The sequence below is a fragment of the Phocoena phocoena genome, chromosome 1, assembly GCF_963924675.1.
Source record: "Phocoena phocoena chromosome 1, mPhoPho1.1, whole genome shotgun sequence".
In the NCBI taxonomy this organism is placed as follows: Eukaryota; Metazoa; Chordata; class Mammalia; order Artiodactyla; family Phocoenidae; genus Phocoena; species Phocoena phocoena.
Window position 1 is genome coordinate 17,708,327 of NC_089219.1, and position 21,018 is coordinate 17,729,344.

At 53.9% G+C, this 21,018-nt stretch overlaps 1 protein-coding gene across 2 annotated transcripts in view; it reads left to right on the top strand.

The window, feature by feature from the left end:
- EPHB2 (EPH receptor B2) overlaps window positions 1–21,018 on the top strand; it is a 121,027-nt gene that overhangs the window by 62,308 nt on the left and 37,701 nt on the right. For both annotated transcript variants that reach the window (XM_065876401.1, XM_065876391.1), the window contains exons 3-4: window positions 16,853–17,008; window positions 18,163–18,498. In XM_065876401.1, the coding sequence (XP_065732473.1) occupies window positions 16,853–17,008; window positions 18,163–18,498 (492 nt within the window). The remainder of the gene's footprint in view (window positions 1–16,852; window positions 17,009–18,162; window positions 18,499–21,018) is intronic.

Sequence of the window (21,018 nt, forward strand, 5' to 3'; positions counted from 1 at the left end):
CAGTGATGTTTGGCAAGAGACTTACCCCTCTGCCTTATCCCCTGTAAATGAGGATAATTATAGTATAACTTGAGATTATATAAATTAATCCACATAAGGTACTTAAAATAGTACCTGGCCCAGAGTAAGCGCTAAGTGTGAGCTGTTATTTATCAGAAGATTACAGATGTTAAAATAGTAGTTCTGGCCTCTCTTGTAACCAAGGAGACTCTCTCCAACTGGGTTGCCTTGAGGTCAAAGTAAGTTAGGAAGCTGTGCTCTCAAACCCTCACTTGGTGACAGCGTGGGCCTTCTCTGCAGGCTGCCCTTCCCCAGAAGTTGCCTCCCCTCTCTTCATCTCCAGTTTTCTGAAGGATTAGAGTCCTTCCCTCTGGGTGCTAGAACTAAGGGCTTGTCAAGTTTATGAGTTTTCTGAGCTGCTTTTCGTGACAACCAGGCCTCCCCATTTTTATAAGGACTGAGATAAGAGGAGAGTTTATGAGATTAGAGGGTTGTCATCATCCTCTGCTTTGATGTCCGTCTCCCTCTCAGTTTCCTTCTCTTTTACAAAACCAAAGCACAAGGTGGGAACAGCAGCTCCAGGCCCCATAAACACACTGTTCAAATAAAGGAGACATTTAGAGGAAGGTCGAAGTGCCATTTAAAGGTGTTCACTCTAAAATGACCGCGTCTGGGCAATTTGTCATGAAGTATACCGGCTGCTAGCCAAAGATCACTTGTTCTGCAAATCTTGCTGTTGGCTCATAATTTTCAACTTTTGACCCGTTAAAATTGAAAAGGTGTGGGATTTTTGTAAGCTTTTGGGATAGGAGTGTTTTAAAGTAACTCTTAAGGAAGCCATCTATCTTTGGGAAGGTTTGGGATCAGTTAGCCTTGAAGGGCCCTAGCGAGCAGGCTAGTCTCCCCAGGTCCCTGCTCTGCCATGGGGGACTTTATGATCCAGGAATGTTCCGGTCCAGAGACCGAGCAGGCTTCTTCCTGATTCTCTGTGGGTTCACAGGCTGTCAAGCCGTAGGCAGAGCTACTTGACCTGCAGGCTGTGGGCACGGGGCATGGGTGGTAGGCTCACTGCTGTCCACCCCTGCCTGCCGGTCCAATTTCATATCCTTTACCCCTGCACTCCCAGGCTCAGGGTTCCAGCTGCAGGTCTCATATCTCCACACCTTTGCGTGGGCTGTTCCCTCTCTGCCCAGCATGCCCCTCTTTTCATTCTTTTGCCTTGTCCTTCTTTATCTTCCAAGACAGCTCAAGTGTTTACACCTCCAGCAAACAACAGTGTTAAGGTCCTCTCCTCTGGGCTCCCAGGCCCAGCACTCCTCCCCCTACCCCACACGTCCCCTGGCACTGGTCACGCTGTTTGGAAACTGCCCATTTACTTGGACATCTTCCCCACCAGGCTGGGAGCCCATTGAATCTTGGGTTCCTGGGCCCAGCCCAGGTCCCAGCCTGGAAGAGGTGAGGCCATGAGATACCTCGTCTTTGGACTCAGAGGTAGTGCTCCACTGCTCCCCTCCCAGCGCTGTTACTGGCTGTGGGTGGATTAGTTATCCTCACAAAACCTTAACTGTCTTCTCTATAAATGGGAATGTCACTAGTAACCTGCCTTGTAGGATTGCTGTAAGAATTGTTGATGAATGTACACCCTACAGTATTAACTCTGAATTTTCCCTACAAGGTGAGTCCTATGGATAGACCCATTTTCCAGATGAGGACACTGAGGCACAAAGAAAAGTTAGGTAACCTGCCCAAAGTCAGTGGTAGAGCCAGGGTTCAAGGCCAGTTGGACCCTGACTCCAGAGCCTGTGCCCCTAACCGCAGTGATGCACAGTCCCGCCCCCATAACTTCCATGAAGCCGTCAGCCTGCCACATAATAGGTGCACAATAGATGGTATGAATGGTTGTTGTTAATAGCTCAGTTCATTTTTAATGATGGAAGAGGTGGAACTGGTTTCAGCAAAGGAGGAAAGGTTCGAGAACTAAGGAAAACAGAGAGGAGATGGGTCAGAGTTGAGACAGGGGAGTGGGTCAGCTGAGGCCAGAGCAGGAGGGCTGCAGTGCGAGGAGGTAAGGGCCCAGGCAGGAAGGTGGCAGGGAAGGACTGAGGGCACACGGCGACCATTTGAGCACTGGCACAGGACCACCACTGGCTTCCCTGCTTTTAGAGAATAAAAACCCAGACTCCATCAGTGACCACATACAGCCATTGTCACCTTTCTTGTGTTGTGTCCCCACCTTTCTCCCACGCAGCCCGTGCTCCAGCCACCCTGCCCTCCTCGCCCCTCCATGCCTTTGCACACACTGTTCGTCTGCCTGGAAGGTCCTTCATCTCTTCTGGCCCTGACGGACTCCTACGTATCCTTTCATACGCAATTGAACTGGCCCTTCCTCTGGAAAGTCTGCTTTGATATCCTAACTGATCATAATCACTCCCCCCTTCTAGAAGTGATCATCAAGGCCAGGGACTGTCTTATTCCACTCTGTGCCTAGTGCCCAACAGAGGGCTGGGCACAAGGTCATTACTTAGAATGTTGGGCTCTTTTAACTGAATAAGTCTGTCCTTAATTGAGGGCAGGCCATGGTGAGACCGCACACGTGATCTCAAATCCCCAGTATACAGGAGGGCTAGGACATGGAGGTAGAAACTGAGCAAGGTTAAGGAGAGAACGCATTACTTCCCAGAGATCCAGGCAAGGGGATGCTCCAGGGCAAGTCAGGCTCCAGAACTCTGCTGTGTGCCTAGAAAATGCCGCTTGGAGAGTTTGAACCTGGGACTCTACTCCCAGCCCCTCCAGCACCATCCAAAAGGGACTGCAGATAGAAAACCAGCTGGACGCCTCAGATATCCTGTCCACTATCACTCATTGGACCTCCTTAAAACGTGGAGCTCAAAACTGACCCTGCCTGAGCAGCAGGGAGGATGCTGGCCTGTCACTCTCCTTCTGCTCTTATAGCCTAAGACCACATTGGCTTTTTCAGCAGCTCTGGCTTATGGTCAACTCAAACCCCCAGATCTTTTTCACTGGATGGCTGCCAAGCCACATCTTGTGCATTTGATTTATGGCTTGGGTTCGCTGAGGCTCACTCCTGCTCCCCAGAAGCCGTCAGGAGAGGGGCAACGGTCTCTGTACCCCTAGGAGGGAGAGCGACTGCAGGCTCCCCAGCCCAGGAGCCTCAGTGTGAATGTGGGCAAGCTCCCCTTCTCCCTGTTTTTGTTTCTTAATCCCTTCTCCTTGAGGCACCAAACGCTGGGACCTCTTGAGTGGGGTTTTCTTTAGCATCCAAGTCACAGGCCACCAGGGCTTGAGCAGACCAGTCTTCTGGGTTACTGGGGTGAAGAAGTAGTTCTGGAAAGCACCCAGAAGGGCAGAGAGAGAGGGGCAGGTGTTGGAGGCCCAGGCTCCTGAACTTGGTGTCCATGTGTCCTGGGGAACGCAGTTCATTGCTCTGAGCCTTATTTTCTCATCTGCAGAACAGGGGTGACAAATCTTGACCTCATGGCATTCTTAGGACAAAAGTGCCCAGGCAGCAAGTGCGTTCGCAGACGTAGTAGTGCCTGTCTGGGGTCAGAGACAGCTGGGGCCAAGCAAATGGGTGTCAAATTGGTGATGTCCTGCTCTTACCTCATTACATGGAGAGGAACCGAGGCCCTGAGTTTGTACCATCTTTGCAAATACTGTGCCCGCTCATTCCTCTCCTCAGGGATTGCCTTTTAAACGCTACCTTTCAGAAAGGCCTTTCCTGACCACACTCCCTAAGGTGACCCGCTGTGGTCCTGCCTCAGCCCCCGCTGTCTCCTTCGTGGCCATCGCAATTCGAGTTGAGTATTTGTGTTTGTCCACTGCTTCTTTCCCTCTGTTGCTCTCACTAGACCCTCAGCTCCATGAGGGCGGGGACTGCATCTTCCTCGCTCACCACTGTCCCCTCCGGCCCCAGCACGTGGTCGGGACACGGTGGAGTGTGAACAGTGACCATCAGGGACTTCAAAGATGTTCCTTTGGACCCTGGCTGCAGACTCGGATTGTGTTCAGCGAGCGAGGGGATGCGTACAGAACCCAAAAGAGAAGCACGTGTACATTTCCCTCTGCCACGAACAAGGTCACTTCCCCTCCCGGGGCCTCAGTTTCCCCAGCTGTAAAATGAGAGACTGAACTAACTCCTTTCTCTCAAGTCCTTCAAGCTCTAAAAGACTCAAGTCGACACAGGAAGGAGGAGGAAATTACATTGAATTGTATCGCCTGTTGGGTTGAAAAAAACAACTTCAGCCAGGAAATCTCTCGTACTCTGTCACTTTCTCCACTGGCCTGGAAAACACAGCCGTGCACAGGCCCAGGCCTGCGGAGCCCACACCGCAAAAGTCACAGGCCCCCTCCTGACCTGGGCCCGGGCAAAGGGGGCCCCTGAAAGGTGTATGGCAGCTGCTTCCCGGGGGGTCCTGGGGTTTGTTGCCTTAACCGAGCTCGCAGAGCAGGTAAAAAATTCCAGACATGTTCTCCACTGACAGCTAATTGTGTCCTTTATTAATGACCATGGCTTTCTTGGGGCAGGTGGGAGGAGGTAGGAGCGCAGGGGGCTCCCTCAGGTGGAGCTGATGACCACGTTTCTGGATCCCATATAAGGGGAAGTGCTCCATGAGGTGACCCTGAAAATGCACCCCCCCGCCAGCTGGAGAGGAGAGGGGGCTTTCCCAGGCTCCCCAAGCCCCAGCAGGGGCGGCTGGCGCCAACAGGATGCTGCAGGGATTTTGGAATCTGGCGGCCCAGGTTCTAGGTCCTAAGCCAGCCTCTCAGAACACACCACCAAAGTCCAGTGGATGGCCTGAAGCAGGGATCCACAAGGGGGGGGCTACGGCCTGCAGGCAGCTTGGGAGATGCTCCCAGCTCCATCCGGCCATCACCCCCACTCATGGCATGAGGACCCGGCCTGACAGGCCCTTCCTCAGTGACCTACTACACCACCTGTCAATACAGCAGCCAGATGTGCCGGGGGACTCAGGCCTGCCCTGCCAGATGTGTCAAGCTCTCCGAGCACATCCGGCTTCCCCTCGGGCACATCGTGATTATTATTTAACACTCGCTTTTCCAGCATGTGTGAGTCCTGAGGATTACAGGCTGGGAAGCTCCGCCATGTTGATCCAGCTTAAGGTCTGGGGGCCTGGAGCCCACTGCTCGTCTGTGGGGCTGTTTTCTCAAGGACCCAGTGAAGACCTTTACAAGCCCTGTTGCAGTGATAGCCTCGAGCTGGAGGGAGGGCTTTTGTGGAGCTTTATTTGTTCCCCATTTTCTCACTAGGATCCCATGTTAGCCTGGGGAGGAAGGTGGGGAGTACAACATTAACCCCAATTATAGATGAGGGATGTGAGGCTCAGAGAGGGATGTAGTGAAGAAGTAGCTCAGCTAGGACTTGAACCAGGCAAGGGAACCGCACGTACAAAGGCCCTGAGGCTAGAGGAGGCCTGATATACTCCAGGACAGCCAGGAAGCTAGTGTGGCTGCAGTGGGGTAGACAAGAGGGAGGCTTCTAGGAGTGAGTTCAGAGAGGTAAAAGAGATACAATTACAACAAAAAGAATAAAAGGCCTAGGGATAGATTTAACCAGAGAGGTAAAGGGGGGCTTTGTAGGCTATTGTTTCTCACTCCAGGTGAGGTGGGAGCTGCGGAAGGGCTTGGAGCAGAGAAGCAACACACCACTGATTCCTGTTCTCCAGGATCCCTCTGGCTGGTGTGTTGAGAGCAGGCTGCAGCCAGGGGAGAGTGGGGAGGTCGGAGGGCAAGGGCAAAAGCCAGGAAACCAGTCGGGAGGCTACTGCAGTGAGCTGACAGCTACTGCTCCTCTGCCCCTCTTTCTTCCTTTCCAGTCTGGGTATCAGGACTCCTGGGCTGCAGCCCCAGCTCCATCAGCCACTAACTTGCTGTGTGACCTTAGGCAAGTCACTGTCCCTGTCTGGGTCATGTTTTCTGTAGTCATAAAGTGAGGAGCTTGGACCAGAAGATAGTGAAGGTCCTTCTGACTTCCAGTGACCCAGACCCCACCTGCTTCTCCAGGCTTATCTCCCACCTCTCCCAGACTTGAACTTCATGCTTCAGCGACCCTGAACTATTTGCAGCTACACACACACACACACGCACACACTTACGCGCGGGCGCACACACGCACCATACTACTTCAGGCCTCCGTGCCTTTGCACTGGCTGCCCCTCTGCCTGCAGTGCCCTCTCCCACCGGCCACCCGGACTACGGAGAGCCTGTGTTCCTCAGCAGCTCTCAAGCTCACTGGCATCTCCTGCACAGCCTCTCCCTGACCCACCCCTGACACACACACCCCCACCTCACCCCACCCTGCTTCCTCAGTGTTCCAGGGCACTTCCACAGGCCATGCTATTCTTTAAGAGACAGTTGATGGGGGCTTCCCTGGTGGCGCAGTGGTTGAGAGTCCGCCTGCCGATACAGGGGACGCGTGTTCGTGCCCTGGTCCGGGAGGATCCCACATGCCGCGGAGCGGCTGGGCCCGTGAGCCATGGCCGCTGAGCCTGTGCGTCCAGAGCCTGTGCTCCGCAACGGGAGAGGCCGCGGCAGTGAGAGGCCCGCGTACCGCAAAAAAAAAAAAAAAAAAGAGAGTTGATGAAGTGGATGTGGACTCGGAACTGGCTTCAAATCCCAGCTGCATCTCTGGAGTTGCCTAATGTTTTTGAGCCTCTGTTTCCTCTGATAATTATACTTCCTACTCCCAGGGTCAAGGTGAGGATGCAGTAGAATTGCAAAGCGTGTACATAACCCAGCGCCTGGCACATGGTAACTGTCTGGAATCTGGGAAGCCAGATTCCAGCTGAAGAGAAAGAGCCGTCGCGTGAACAGAGGTGGCGGCAGGGGGGTGGGCGTACCCTGGACAGTGTGGCCCCAGATCCCTGGAATAGCCCTGGTCGGGAACCCAGGACGGCCTCCAGTAGCCCTACGACCTGAGGGCACTCCTGTCCCCCTCTCCGCTCACCTCCTCCATCAGGGTCTGGTCAAAGCTGCCTGCCGGCAGACACACCACACTTAGAAACGTCCTTAATTGCTTCACCGTAGTGGGGAGTCACCCTGCAGGCAGATAATTAAAAAGTTCAGAGCTTGATTAATTGGGAGGAAATTGGAGGAATGGGGCTGCCTGCTGGGCGGGCTGGAGCCCTCAGCCCCCACCGTGAGGATGGCAGGAAGGGAGGTGGGCCAGAGCCGGGACTGGGGGCCTGACGTAGTATACAGGGGCTGGCGAGCCGGGAGCAAATCGCCCTTAACCCACCTTCATGGCCGTGGGGTTCAGGGTCTGGCTCCTGCAGGCGTCTGTGAGCTCGCCCCTCCGCACCTTGGGGCCTTCTAGCCTGCTGTCGAGTGAGGTGTTACAGAGGGCCTGCTCTGTACCAGGCAGTGAACAGGGCAGGCACGGGGGCTGCCCTCATGGAGCTCACACTTGGGCAGGTGGGATAGTGGGAGGCGGGAAGACAGACGTTAACCAAATGCCAAGAAGAGAGCCTGCTACTGGGGGCCCCGGATGAGCCCTGGAGTCTCTGACATGGTCCAGAGGCCTAGAACACAGTCTCCAGTCCACACACAAGCTGGGTGACCTTAAGCACAAGATTCCACCTTTCTCAGACTCAGTCAGTCAGTCCACAGACACTTCCTGAGACCCCCTGTCCATCACCTCTCAGCCAGACCCCGGGGCACCCACTGCCACCGGGCTCAGGGCCTTGTGCAGGGGCAGTCACACCTGTATAATCATGCAGGAGCAGAGGCGAGGGGCTTCAGGAGCACAGAAGGGAGGCCCTAAACCCGGCCCTGGAGAGGGTGGCATCCCAGGAGAACGACCCAAAGGAGCTGGAGCTGAGATGTGAAGGGCGAAGAGGAGTTAGCCAGGCTGGAGGTGGGACCGCGTAGCAGGCAGAGGTGACACCGAGCACAGCCCGTTGGGGAGCCGGAAGCTGCCTCCTGTGACCCGAGCCCAAGGCACGGCTGGGAGGCTGTGGGAGCTGAGGCCGGCGAGGTGGACCCTGACGGGGAGGCTGACGGCGGGACGCGCCACAGGCACAAGGGAGCCACTGAAGGGTCTTGAGCAGGGAAAGGACTCAGCAGCCGGCCGCGTGGAGGCTGGCCTGGGGGAAGCCCTGGGTTCCCCTCTCAGGCAAAGAGGAGACGTGTTAACACAGCTCCTGCCTTCTGACTTCTGTCGTCCTGCCAGCTGCTGGCAGGGATCCACAGAGCCCGGGTCCCAGCAGGGGCAAGTGGGGGGAACCTGGGCATGTGGGGGAGGGGGACAGGATGACTGACATCCCCTGGGTGGTCCCAGTAGGAGCTGCCACAGCAAGGGGATGACCCTGAGGCACTTCCTGGACTTAACCTGGAAGGGCAGGGCCCCCTTGAGGGAGGAAGGGCTGGTCAGGGAGGGGCCCCCTTCATCAAGCTGGAACACTGAGGGCCTCGGAAGCAATGTGAGAGCGTGGACTGTGGGGACACAGGCTCTGCCCCTATGTCTCTGAGTGACTTTGGACGAGGCACTTCCTTTCTGTGAGCCTCAGTTTCCCAATCTCTGAAATGGGAATAACACCTCCTATTGCACAGGGTGATTATGAGGACTGATGAGGTTATGGGCTCCGGAAGCTCCTGGCCCAGCACCAGCAGGCACATGTAGACACACAGTGATCAGAAGCTCCTCTTTCCAGCCCAGGAGCTTGTCGCCTGCTTCCAGTGTGGCTTTGCCCCGGCACAGATCAGCACCCTTGCCCAGCCCAGCTCAGGGGTACTGACTCACTGGCTTAACTTCAGCAGCAAAAGCAGGAAGCGTGCAAAATGCAGAAGACACTTTGCATGAGGGAGACCCCAAAACCCCACCCACTCAGCCACAAGAACACCACAAGCTCAGCCCTGACAAACACTCAGCATAAGCCCCTAAAAACACACAGATCAGTTCTTCCACAGTTCAAGGAGAATGCAGGGCCCAGGGCTGGGTGCCTGAGCCTGTCCACAGCCAGAGTCCCGAGCCTGGAAGAGGCCACAGAGATGGTCCCAGCCACAGCCAAAGTAGGCAGGAAGTGGCCTGGACTCACAGAGCAAGGGGCTGAGGGGGCAGCCGAGCCCTGGCCTCCCCACTCTGGGCCTAGGACTCTTTTCTCTGTCCGAACTCCTCTCCCTGACCCACATCCGAAACTACCTGGAGATCCCAAGGCAGGAAAGTAAGCCAGCTGCCCTTCAAACCTGGCACTGCTGAGCCCAGGGCCCCTCTGCCCACAGTGGCCAACAGTCAGCCCTGGTTGAAGACAGGTGTCCCAGCCTCTTGCTCAGGTGTAGCCTCTAACAGGCAGGGCCTGGGCCTTTTTTCTGCATGACTCGGTGCCTAGTACACAATAGGGGCTTAATAAGCACCTCTTGAATAAATTCATAACTCACCATCTCCCCACTGGACCCACACTCCTGAGGGCAGGGACTACTTCTTCTTTGTCTCTCTATCCCCAGGTCTTAGCACAGAGCAAGCGGTGGGCCAAGAAAGAATGTATATAATAAAAGCAAACACTTGCATAGCCGTTAATATGAACCAGGCAGGCACTATTGCAAGTGCCTTCTGTGAATTAACTCGTGTAATCTTCCCAGCAAATACAAGAGCAGTGTCATCATTCCCCCCATTATATAGACAAGGAAGCCAAGGCACAGAGAGTTAGGTGACTTACCCAGAGTCACACTGTTAGCAAGAGGCAGGCTTGGGATTCCGCCCTGGCAGCCAGCTACACAGTTCATGCCCAGGTTCAACTTCATCAAGTTCTCGAGAGTGAGAGCTAGACTGTGGTGAGCCTGCCTCTACTCAGAGCCACAGACAGAGCCCTCTGGTCTACAGGACCCCCCAGGAAGACAGAGAAACTCCTTGCCCACCCTGGAGGCCTGGCACACTGGGCCTGACAGCATCTGAGTCCACTGTGGCACCAGGCATTCTGGGGCTTAATCCGGAGTCTCTGGGAGGCAAAGGGGGAGCACAGCCGCAGGCCAGCCAAGGAGGCTTCGAGGATCACTCGGTGCCAATTAGCAGCCCCGCCATGCCAGGGCCAGATGGAGCCCTGCCTCGGCCTGACTCATGGCTCATTCGGTCAATTATCACCTATCCCCGGAGCCCAGGGGGAAGGCCAGGAGAAAATCTGTTTCCCCGTAATCCTCTCTCCTCCTCCCGGCCGACTGCCATCCCTGCCTTCGGTTGCCTGGCTAAGGGCTCTGGGCGTCTGCAGAAGGCAGGTGCTGGTTGGCTGCTTTGGCTCCAAGTCCTGGGTTTGGGGCCCAGGCTTTGGCTCTACCTTGCTGAGTGACCCCAGCAAGCCCTGTCCCCTAAGTAGCCCTGACAAGATGGTCTCCACTTGTGTCTCCACTCAGCAACTTGATAATTTTGTGTCCTGGAACCACAAAGACCTGGAGTCAAACCTCAATTCTGCCATTTAGTAGCTGCGTGACCTTGAGGCATTCACTTCACCCCCTCTGAGCCTCACTTTCATCATCTGTAAAATGGGGGTGATAATGGTACCTACTTCCGCGGGTGGTCATGTGGATTTAGTGAGAGAACCCATGTAAATCACTTGCACTGGGCTTGGCACCCGGAAAGCGCATAATAAGTGGGAATTTTTATTGTCCTTGCATGCTGGGTGAGTAATAATACCTAACATTTATATAGCGCTTGCTGTATGTTCTAAGCACTTTATGTATGTTAACTTATCAAACCCACAGCTCCTGCCCTCAAGTTGTTCACTGTCCAGTTAGGAAGACAGACCTGCCTTCATTCAGCAAACTGAATTAACTGAGCACCTACTATGTGCCATACCCTGTACTAGGTGCTCGGGATGTAGAGATTAAAGCCCCAGCCCCTACTTAAACCAGGGTTCACCAACTAGTGGGTGGTTACATATGGGTGAGGTCCAGTGATGGGATGGGCTGTTTTTTGGTGGCTTGGATCACAAGAACTGACTCTGGGCATTTCTTCCCAACTCCGTATTCAGTTATCTTAGATTGGTAGCATGAAATTTGCCCCGATGGGAGCATTTTCACCATAGAAATTGGCAAACACAACAAGTCAGGGCTTCCCGCCCCCCCCCCCCCAGCCATTTACCAGCACACAGCTGTCCATGGAGTCTGAGTTGTGTGCTGTGGAGAGTGGAGGGCAGGCCTCCCAGAGGTACACATGTCAGATTCACCAATACAGCAGGGCAGGAGGATGGGAGAGAAGGACCTTCAGGCACGGAGAACAGTACGTGTACAGCCAGGGCATCCAGAGAACTGCCAACAGAAGAGAGAGGTGACAGATGGGGCTGAGAAGCATTCAGGAGGGTTGTCTGGGACTGAGGGCATTTCTGGGATGCAGAACTTCCGGCTTGAAAACTGGGGACAACTTGGTCACCCTGGTGGACAGGCTCACGGGAGGACCCGTGGGGAGAACATTGAGAGGTGGAGAGGGATCTGAGCATCAATGCAGCCTGGTGAAATTGACATGATAACAGCGGTAACAACCTGGCATGTACTTGGCCAAGTATTTTCTACCCCACTTTCTCATCTGATTCTCACAAAACCCTATAAGGGGTGTGTTCGTTCACTCAGCAAATGTATATTGAGCACCTGCTATGTTCCCATTACTCTGCCAGGAGCTAGGGAACCAATGAGAACCAGACAAACCCGGTTCTTCTTTTCCTCTCCAGGTACTTCCAGTGCAGGGTGAAGACAGATGGCACACAAGACAGACGTAATTGTTTTCTAATACAGTTACAAATTGTGATGAGGCTCAACGAAGGAAACAGAGACTAAGACTGAGGGGAGTGGCAGGAAGGGTCAGGAAGACCCCAGAGCCGCCCTTGCAGGGCTAGGTGTGTGCATTCATTCTAAGGATGCGGGGAGCCCCTGGTGAGTTTGAGCTCTGATTCATTCTCGTCAGATCACTCCAACCACTGCGGAGGATTGGCGGGGAGGCAGAGGTGGAGCAGGCTACCCATTCAGAGGCTCTCACTGCATCTACACCACGCAGGTATCATCAGCTACCTTCCCGGAGGAGGAGACTGAGTCTCAGAGAGGGCGGGAGACCTGTCTGAGCCCACACGTGTACCTGTCAGAGGTGAAGCCACCCAAGTCTGTGACTGCAGCTCTCATTGTTTTCTTAACACTTCTGTACAGGAGACTCAGGTGTTGGCAGGACGGGGTGCCTTCCCAGCTGAGAAGCTAGGAGCAGCGTGACCCCTGTGCCCCTGGGCAATGTGGACGGGGGAGCTGCCCCGGACCCCTCTTTGTGGGAGAAGAGGTGGCTGATGGGAGCTGGGGCCCTGGCACACCCTAGTCACTCAGTACACCTGGGATCAGAATCCGCCTCTGCTGGTAAAGAGCCATGTGTGTCTGCTCGTCTCTGGACCTCAGTTGCCTCAAATGTCAAACAAGGTAGCTGAGCTGGATACTCCCAGCTCTCACTACACCCATCCATCACTCACTAGGTACCTGACCTCGTATTCACAGTTTACAGTCCAGCCAGATAATTACAGATTTGTAAGTAATTAAAGTGGGAACCTCAACCCTTTGTGGGGGCTGAGGGAAGACTTCCTGGAAGGCGGTGTACCTTCGCTGTCTTAAAGGGGTGTACGCGTTTGCCTGATGACAAAGGGAGGGCATTCCAGGTAATCAGGGCAGGAGAGACACAGGCCAGAGGTGTGTGTGTGAGCCTGGGTGGCACCATATGTGGTTGACTGTGGAGCATCAGGCACAAGGCTTGGGGTGGTGGGCCCTGAGAGGGGGCAGGTGCCAGCCTTGGGGTCCTGCGTACCCGGAGGAATTTAGGGAGCTCTTGTGGATTTTTCTTAAGTAGGAGTTTTATTGTGATATAACTCACATACCATACAATTCACCTATTTAAATTGTACAATTAAGTGATTTTTTGTGTTTTCACAGAATTGTGTAACCATCACCACAGTCAACTTTAGAACATTTTCATCACCTCCGAAAGAAACCCCATACCCATTAGCAGTCAGTCCCCATTCTCTGCTCTCCCCAGCCCCTGGCAACCACTAATCTACTTTCTGTCTCTATAGATGTGCCTAGTCTAGACATTTTCATGTAAATGGAAGCGTACACTATGTGGCCTTAGTGTCTGGCTTTTTTCATGAAGCACAGAGTGTTTTCACGGTTTATCCATGTTGTAGCATGTATCAGTACTCCATTCCTTTTTATGACCGAATAGTATTCCATTGTATAGCATTGTGGATTTTTAAATGACACAGAAAGGTTTGTGCTTTAGAAAGCTGGCCCTGGAGCGTGGGTAGGAGGAGGCCAGATGGCCGTGAGGGGCTGAGGAGTGGGTGGGAGGAGCTTTCTGGATGCCCACGGGGGTGGGAGGGCCTCAAAGAAGAGCCAGGACTGGGCCCTGCTGAGGAGGAAAGACCTGGTAATCGATGGGCTGCAGGGGGTAAAGGGAAGGACGAGGCACCCAGGGTTCCTGGTGACCGGGTGGAAAGCGACACCACTTCTCAAGACAGAAGAGCGGGTTTTATGAAGCACAAAGATACAAAAGATACAGAAAGCGTAGAATGCCCAGTGGGAGGGCCGAGTGGTGGCCGGGCAGTACACCTAGTGGAAAGAGGCAGCCTGGGGAGTCAAAGAGGGGCCAAGACATGGCGATGGGAGAGGACGGTCGGGAAGGTGGTCCAGATGGAGGGGCTGGAACAGCGTAGAGCGGAGAGTGGGCAGCCACCCACCAGCCAGGCCCGCGGAACAGCCAGCAGATGGAAGAGGCGTGCTAAGCTGGGCAGGCTCTCGCCTGAGAGGGAGCCAGGAGGATCCCAGTCTTGGGACCAAAAGCTTCTGGCATCTATCAGGATAGTCCTAGACCCTCACAGGATCCCTGTGTCCCCATTCTACAGCAGAAGAAACTGAGGCTCAGAGACGTCAACTGCTCAACTAGAGCCAGGGCTGCAGCCTGCGTGTCTTAACTAGACAGTGCCGAGATGGTGGGCTGCCCCTTCGTCCAGCCAGCAGGGAGAGGTTGGTGCCTAAGAGGGAGGGCAGGCAGGAGGACTCCGGGGCTCCAGGGCCAGCACGGCAGAGTGCAGAGAGCCCTGGACAGGCGCCCGGAGCAGAAGCTGCCAATCCCTGCCCGGCGCTCATGGACTGTTGGCCCAATGCAAGTCTCCTAAGGGCAGAAGAGTGGTGGTTAGGGAAGTGGCCTCTGCAGTCCGACCACCCGGGATCAAATCCCAGCTCTGCCACCGTAAACCCACATTCTCGGAAAGTTGCTTCACCTCTATGCTTTCTTTCCCCCATCAGAAAATGAGGGTGACAACATTACCTCTGTCATAGGGCTGGGTGAGGCATCGATGAGTTACTATGGGTTAAGTCCTTAGAACAGTGCCAGCATTTAATAAGTACTCAATAAATGTTGTCCATTCCATATTTACACTCTGAGCCCTGGTTTCTGTACGATGGATGCCCGAGGCACTCACTGCCATCCTCCTCTTTGGTGTCACCATAGCCTGGTTGGTTGCATCAAAGTACTGTCTTTTCCTTGTCTGGCGGCTCCTTAAGGACTGGGCTGAAGCCGAGATCTTCTCTGAGATCCTGGCAGGGCCTGGTCAGGGTGGCATCAGCCAGGGCTGCAGGGTTAGGAAGGGTGCCACCTTCTGGAAACTCCCTCCAAAAGGCAGGCAAAGTAGGGCCCCAGGGGGGTGGGGGATTCTGTTTTCTAGCACCCTAGGGGGAACTGTCCTTGGCTTATTTACTGGGACTTCCCTGAGATTGTAACTGCAACCCCTGCCTGACCCTGGGCCAGGCCCTGTTCATCACATACAATCCTCATGGCTACTCTATGGGGTAGACGCTCTCTTACCGATGAGAAAACTGTAGCTCAGAGAGGTTGAACTACCTTTCTGAGGTCACGCAGCAGACTGGTACATGAGCCAGATACAGTTTAATAATGCCAGGAATTGTTTAGGCAGTTTTGCCTAAATTAACCAATGTAATCCTCATAACAACTCTAGGAGGTAGGTATGATTGTCCCCATTTTACAGATGAGGAAACAACTTAAGTGACTTGCTCAAGGCCAGATGGCAGGGACAGATTGCTAGGATGGGATTTGCTAGGCAGCTTGCACACTAACCACCATTCCTCACTGCCTTTCTACTTACGTGATTCCCAAAGCCCAAGCTCCTTCCACTTCAGCAGGCGGCTTCAGGAAGTATTTATGGAGCGCCTGCTCAGTGCCAGGTCTATGCTAGGCACAGGGCAAGGAGCTGTGGTTCAGACAAAGCTCCGATCCTGGGGGAGCCGAGGGCATGGCCAAGAGATCCCCTTGATGAATAATTATGGCAGGGGGGTAAAGTACCCTGAACTCAAGTCATGTAAGACCAAGGAGGGCAGCATCTCTGAGGCTGGAGCTGGTTGAGGAGTTGGGAGGAGGGTGAGTTGCTAAGACTTGGACTTGCAAGATAAGCTTGAGGACTGGGCGTGGAAAAATGATTTCGGGAAATCTGTGTGAGCTATTTACATGAGGAAACTAACACTCAGAGAGGTGGAGTTGCTTGCCAAAAGTCACACAGCACATGAACATGGAATGCAATCCAGGTGAGAGCCCCCGGCCTGTGGACAATTCAGCCACATTTCATCCCAAGGAGGAACTTGTCCATTGGAAAGCTCTTCCCTCTCCACCTCTCACTTACCCCTTGCTTGATCCCCCACCTGAGGCACCACAACAGAGCTGAGATTGTGAACCCCAGTAAGCAGAAGAAGGCCAAGAAAGGGGCAGGGCCTACACCCCAGGCCTCCTGATTCCCAACCCAGGGCCAGGAGGAAGGGAAGGGTGGATTTGCACATAGGCCCACACAGGAGTGGTCACCCTAAGCCCTGAGCTTTAGAGCCTGAATCCAAATCCTGAGCATCCCTCCAGAGCAGGGAAGAAGGCCAAAGCCCATGGGAGAGCCCAGCTTGCTGAATGCCCACCAAGTGTAAATACTGCCCTCCCCAGGCTGTCCCTGGTACTGCAAGCCCTCTTTATCTCAGTAAATTGGTCAAACACCTGCTCTAATAACAGCTCCTATTCCCTGGGCACCTGTACTTTGCAAGACCTCATGCCATGTGCCTTACACACTTGTGCCAAGTGCTCACAATAGACTGCAGAAATGGGTCTTAACATCATAGTTTTCCTAATAAAGAAACCAAGTCTCAGAATGGTTAAGCCACTTGTCTGGGCCACACAGCTAGAAAAAGGCCAAAGCAGCAGACCCAGGTCTGTCTGCTTCCAAAGCCAGCGTTCTTTCCTGCTCTACCACATCACCTCTCTACATGCCCCGTGCTTAGGACTTTTTTTTACTGTAATCATCGCAATCATCTGGAACCCAGGAATCTAGTTACAAGAATCAGAGCCCAGCCAGCCATTAGTAAACAAGACTGGGCCATGAGCACTGCCCTAGACCTCTGCAGAGCCTTCAGACTAAGTCAGAGCCCAGCCAGCCATTAGTAAACAAGACTGGGCCATGAGCACTGCCCTAGACCTCTGCAGAGCCTTCAGACTAAGTCAGGATTGGTCCTAGAAGCTGTAGCACAGCCAACCTGGAGTAGACAAAGGATGATTGCTAGGGGCACCAGCTGAACCCATAGATAGCTTCAGAGACAAGAAACCAGGTAGCCTAAAACCTTCTGGGTGCAGCTAGGACTGCCGTGTTGGGGCCTGGAGACCCCCAAGAGCTTCAGGAGATGGGGTTCCCCATCAGTGACACTGTGTGGCTGCCCTGTGATCCTGTGTGGACACTCCATGATGCTGTACCGTCCTTCCAAGCCTGTGGCCTGAGTCCTCATGTGGTTTCCCCAGTGACTCTCCTTGTCTTCTCTCCAGGTTGCCCATCTGGAACCTTCAAGGCCAACCAAGGGGATGAGGCCTGTACCCACTGTCCCATCAACAGCCGGACCACTTCAGAAGGGGCTACCAACTGCGTCTGCCGCAATGGCTACTACAGAGCAGACCTGGACCCCCTGGACATGCCCTGCACAAGTACGTCCAGGGCCCCAGAAGGGCGACACCTGACCGAGTCCCGAGGCCACCCGCTGAAAAGCTCAGAGCGAGGGTTGGGTGGCTCTCTGGCTATAGTTTCCTAAGTGAAGAGCAGCCAGTTACTTGGTGGGAGGGGAAATGGAAAACTGGCTGGAAAGGACCATCCTGGGGTAGCCATGCTGCCAACATGCAGACACCACAGAGCTGGCATCTGGCTCCTTATCCCCTTCTGCTAAGTCACATGGAGTATGAAGTCAAGGTCTTGATTCACAAAGGGACAGAGAATGGGAAGTTGGCAGAAGAAGAACCAACACAGGTGGTGTCTGTGGTAGAAAAGGCTTCCTAGTGTTCTTTCCTGGCAGCAGCTGCCTGAATCGCAAGCCAAGATTCTCCAAGAACAGGGTGACTATGAGGGCAATGTCACAACCCTGTATCAGACAAGAATGGCAGTCAGCTGCAAGTAGCAGAGAGCTGACCCCAGTGGCTTAAACCATAAGGATTTATTCTCTCACATAATAGAAACCCAAAGGTAGGCAGCCCTGGGAGTAGTGTGGTAAATCCATGAACTTCCCTGAGACCCAGCACTTTCTTCTGCTCCTCCATCCATAGCATGTGGTTTCTACCCTTCAGGTCACATCATAGTCCAACATTGCTGCTGAAGCTCCAGCCATCACACACATTCTCAGCAGCAGAAAGAATGAAAGGGACAAAAGGACATGCTGCAGCTGTCTCTTTTCTTAAAAAAAAAAAAAAGTCCTAACCAGCAATTTCTGAATATCAGTGGCCAGCACTTAGTCACAAGAGGCTGGGAAATATAGTCTTTAGCTGGAGGTGGTTGCCACCCTGAATAAAATTGGGTTATAAGGAAAAGGGGGAAATAGATATCGAGTGGATATAATCCCCAACACAAAAAGACTGTCCCTGGCGAGGAACACCAAGGAGGGTGGAGTCCAGGGAGAAAGGTTTAAGCAGATGTGTGTGTACCAGGATGCGAGTTATATTCTAGAAGGCTGTCTGTTGGGTGGAGAGGAGAAAGGATTTGGAGGAAACCTTTTGGGAGGCCTATGCTGGAGCCATGGCAGTGGGCACAGAGGGATCTCTTGGGGAACGTACCCCCAGAGCCCCCACTGACCGACACCTCTCCCGCTCCTCAGCCATCCCCTCCGCGCCCCAGGCTGTGATCTCCAGTGTCAACGAGACCTCACTTATGCTAGAGTGGAGCCCACCCCGGGACTCAGGAGGCCGTGAGGATCTTGTCTACAACATCATCTGCAAGAGCTGTGGCTCGGGCCGGGGCGCCTGCACCCGCTGTGGGGACAACGTACAGTACGCACCCCGCCAGCTGGGCCTGACCGAGCCTCGCATTTACATCAGTGACCTGCTGGCCCACACCCAGTACACCTTTGAGATCCAGGCCGTGAATGGCGTCACCGACCAGAGCCCCTTCTCACCGCAGTTCGCCTCTGTGAACATCACCACCAACCAGGCAGGTAAGCACTTCAAATGCAAGCGCCTGGGGCAGCTCCGTGCCATGCTGAGCCAGATGGGTATCCTGCCAGCCCTTGTTAAAGACTCCTTCACATCTGTGGAGTCGTTTCCTCTTTTCCAAGGCTGTCCGTGTGATCCAGCCACCTGGGAGAGTAAGTGTTGCCTCTCCACTGTAGTGGCATATATAATAATCGCAGGCGTTTGTTGAGCATGTGTTATTGAAGGTGAGAGTAAAGCTGCTGTAACAAAAGGGCCCACTGTTCGGTGGCTTAAAGAACACAGAAGTGCATTTCTCTCTCATGTAAGCGTCCAGGGGTGAGCAGTCCAGGTAAGCAGGGTAGCTCTGATCCACTTGGAGATTCAGGGACCCGGGTTCCTTCCGTTTTGTCTCACCAGCCTCCATGCTCCTTGTCTGCTTGGTTGAAGCTGAGTTGCAGTTTTGTCTGCGCTCTAGCCTGCAGGAAGGGGAGAGACGGAAGACCCAGGGCAGCGATATGTTTTAAACAAGGTAGGCAGAAGTGGCGCCCGTCGCTCCTGGGCACGGTCCGCTGGAAAGAACGTGGTCACGTGACCTCGCCGAGCCACAGAGGAGGTTGGGAGATGTAATCTCTCCCAGCCTAGCTCAAACCTCCATCACAGCAGAAGGTGGGGAGACAGACTTCAGTGGACACCTAGCAGTTTCCACACGTGCTATCTCTGAACCTTCAGCCCCCTCCAGTCTAACTCCACCAAAACTCCTCTCCCCAGGCTCATCTGTAATAATCCTTTCTGTGACCCCATGTAGCACCCCATCATCTGCCCCTCTTTCCTTTACAACAAAAAAAGTTGCCAAACAATGCCGTCTCACTACCTCCCCCCATCCCCTCTTCACTCCACTGCACTCAGGCTTCCGGCCCTACCTCTCCACCAAAGCCACTATCCTCAGGGTCACCTGGGACCTCCAGATGGCCAGGTCCAGGAGGCGCTTTCCAGCCTCATCCCCACCCAAGGGCCATGTGAGGTTTTCAAGAACCTTATGGTTCCTGTGGTTCCTTGCAGAAGACTCTGTGGTTGGCATTGTGAGCGTGCCGCCCAGTTACTCACTCAGCAACCTTTGCCAAGCCCCTGCTGTGAAGCGTGGTCTGGACCCCATCTAAGTAGAGCCAAGGGAGGTCAGGCTCCAGGACAGAAAGTGAATGGGCTGCCCAGCTTACCTTTCTGATGCCAGATGGGGCCCACACAGTAAGCACTCAGGGGATCCAGAGATGGAGGTCCAGGAAGGCTTCCTGGAGGGGGCAGGATTTGACCTGCAGTTTGAAAGACTAACAGAATTTTGAAGGGAATGTTAGAAATAAATGGAATTTGAGAAGGAGGAAGGGCATGCATAAGGACACGGAGGGGGATGGGGAGCCAGCTCTGCCTGGTTGAGGAGTGCTTTCACACATGACCTCACTGCCACCCCCCCGGCCTCCTGGAGTAGGAGGAACCTGTGTCCTCATTTCACAGATGACGCTCAGAGAAGTTGAGTCACTAAGCTAGGCAGGGTGCAAGGCAGGACTTGACTAGGTCCAACAGACTCCAGTACTCAGCACAGTCTACGGTGCATCCAAGGAACCATGGACTGTGGGTCTGATGAGCGTGTGTGTGTGAGTGTGCATATTTGTGAGAATGTGTGGTGTGTCGTTGGATATGTCCGAGTGACCCTGTGTTTGTGATTGCACGTGACTGGCCATGTGGCTTCTCACATATACGTGCATTTGTGAGCATGGGTGTGTCTGAATCTGAGGGGCTTGAGTTTGTATATCTGAAGGTGGCTCAGCCCGTCCGTGTGTTTGTGTGTGGGAAGGAGTGTGGTGTTGTTTGTCGGCGTTCGTGGTGCTGCTGGGCCAAGAGGGTGCGGTCACGAGCGTGTGCTGCAGCACTTGGAGGCCCGTGGGTACATTTAAGCCCCCCTCAGGTTGGGGCTGGGATGGCACTGACTCAAGGAGGGCAATCTGAGAGAACTCTCCAAAGCCAGCGGCTGTTGGCAAACACACCTGGCTGTGAGTCTCTCCAGCTTGACAAAGCTCTGAGGGAGGGAAGCCAGGCTCCCAGTGGGGGTGGAGGTGAGGGAACTCTCTTCACCTGGAAGGAGCTAGAATTCCCCAGAGCCCCTGGAGTTCTTTCCCTAGCTGTGGAGGCCTCCCCTGCATCCATTTGGGAGCCCTGCGTGTCAAACTGCCTACTTAACCAGCTCAGCTTATTAGCAGCAAAGGCTTCTGGGATGGACCCCTCCTGTCTGGAGCTGGAAGTTCCCAGAGAATAGAGAGATGGGGCAGAGTGGAAGTGAGGGCTCCCAGAGAGGAGGGTGCAGGGGATTAAAAGGCAGAAGCAGTGAGGAAGAAGCCCCGGGTTAGAAACTCAGGAGACCTGAGTTTGAATCCCAGTTTTGTCATTCATTTGCTATGTGACTTTAGTGTATTGGTCAGTTGCTGCTGCAATGATGCTGCATAACAAAACCACCCCCAAACCCAGTATTTTACAATAATATTTATTTTCTCACT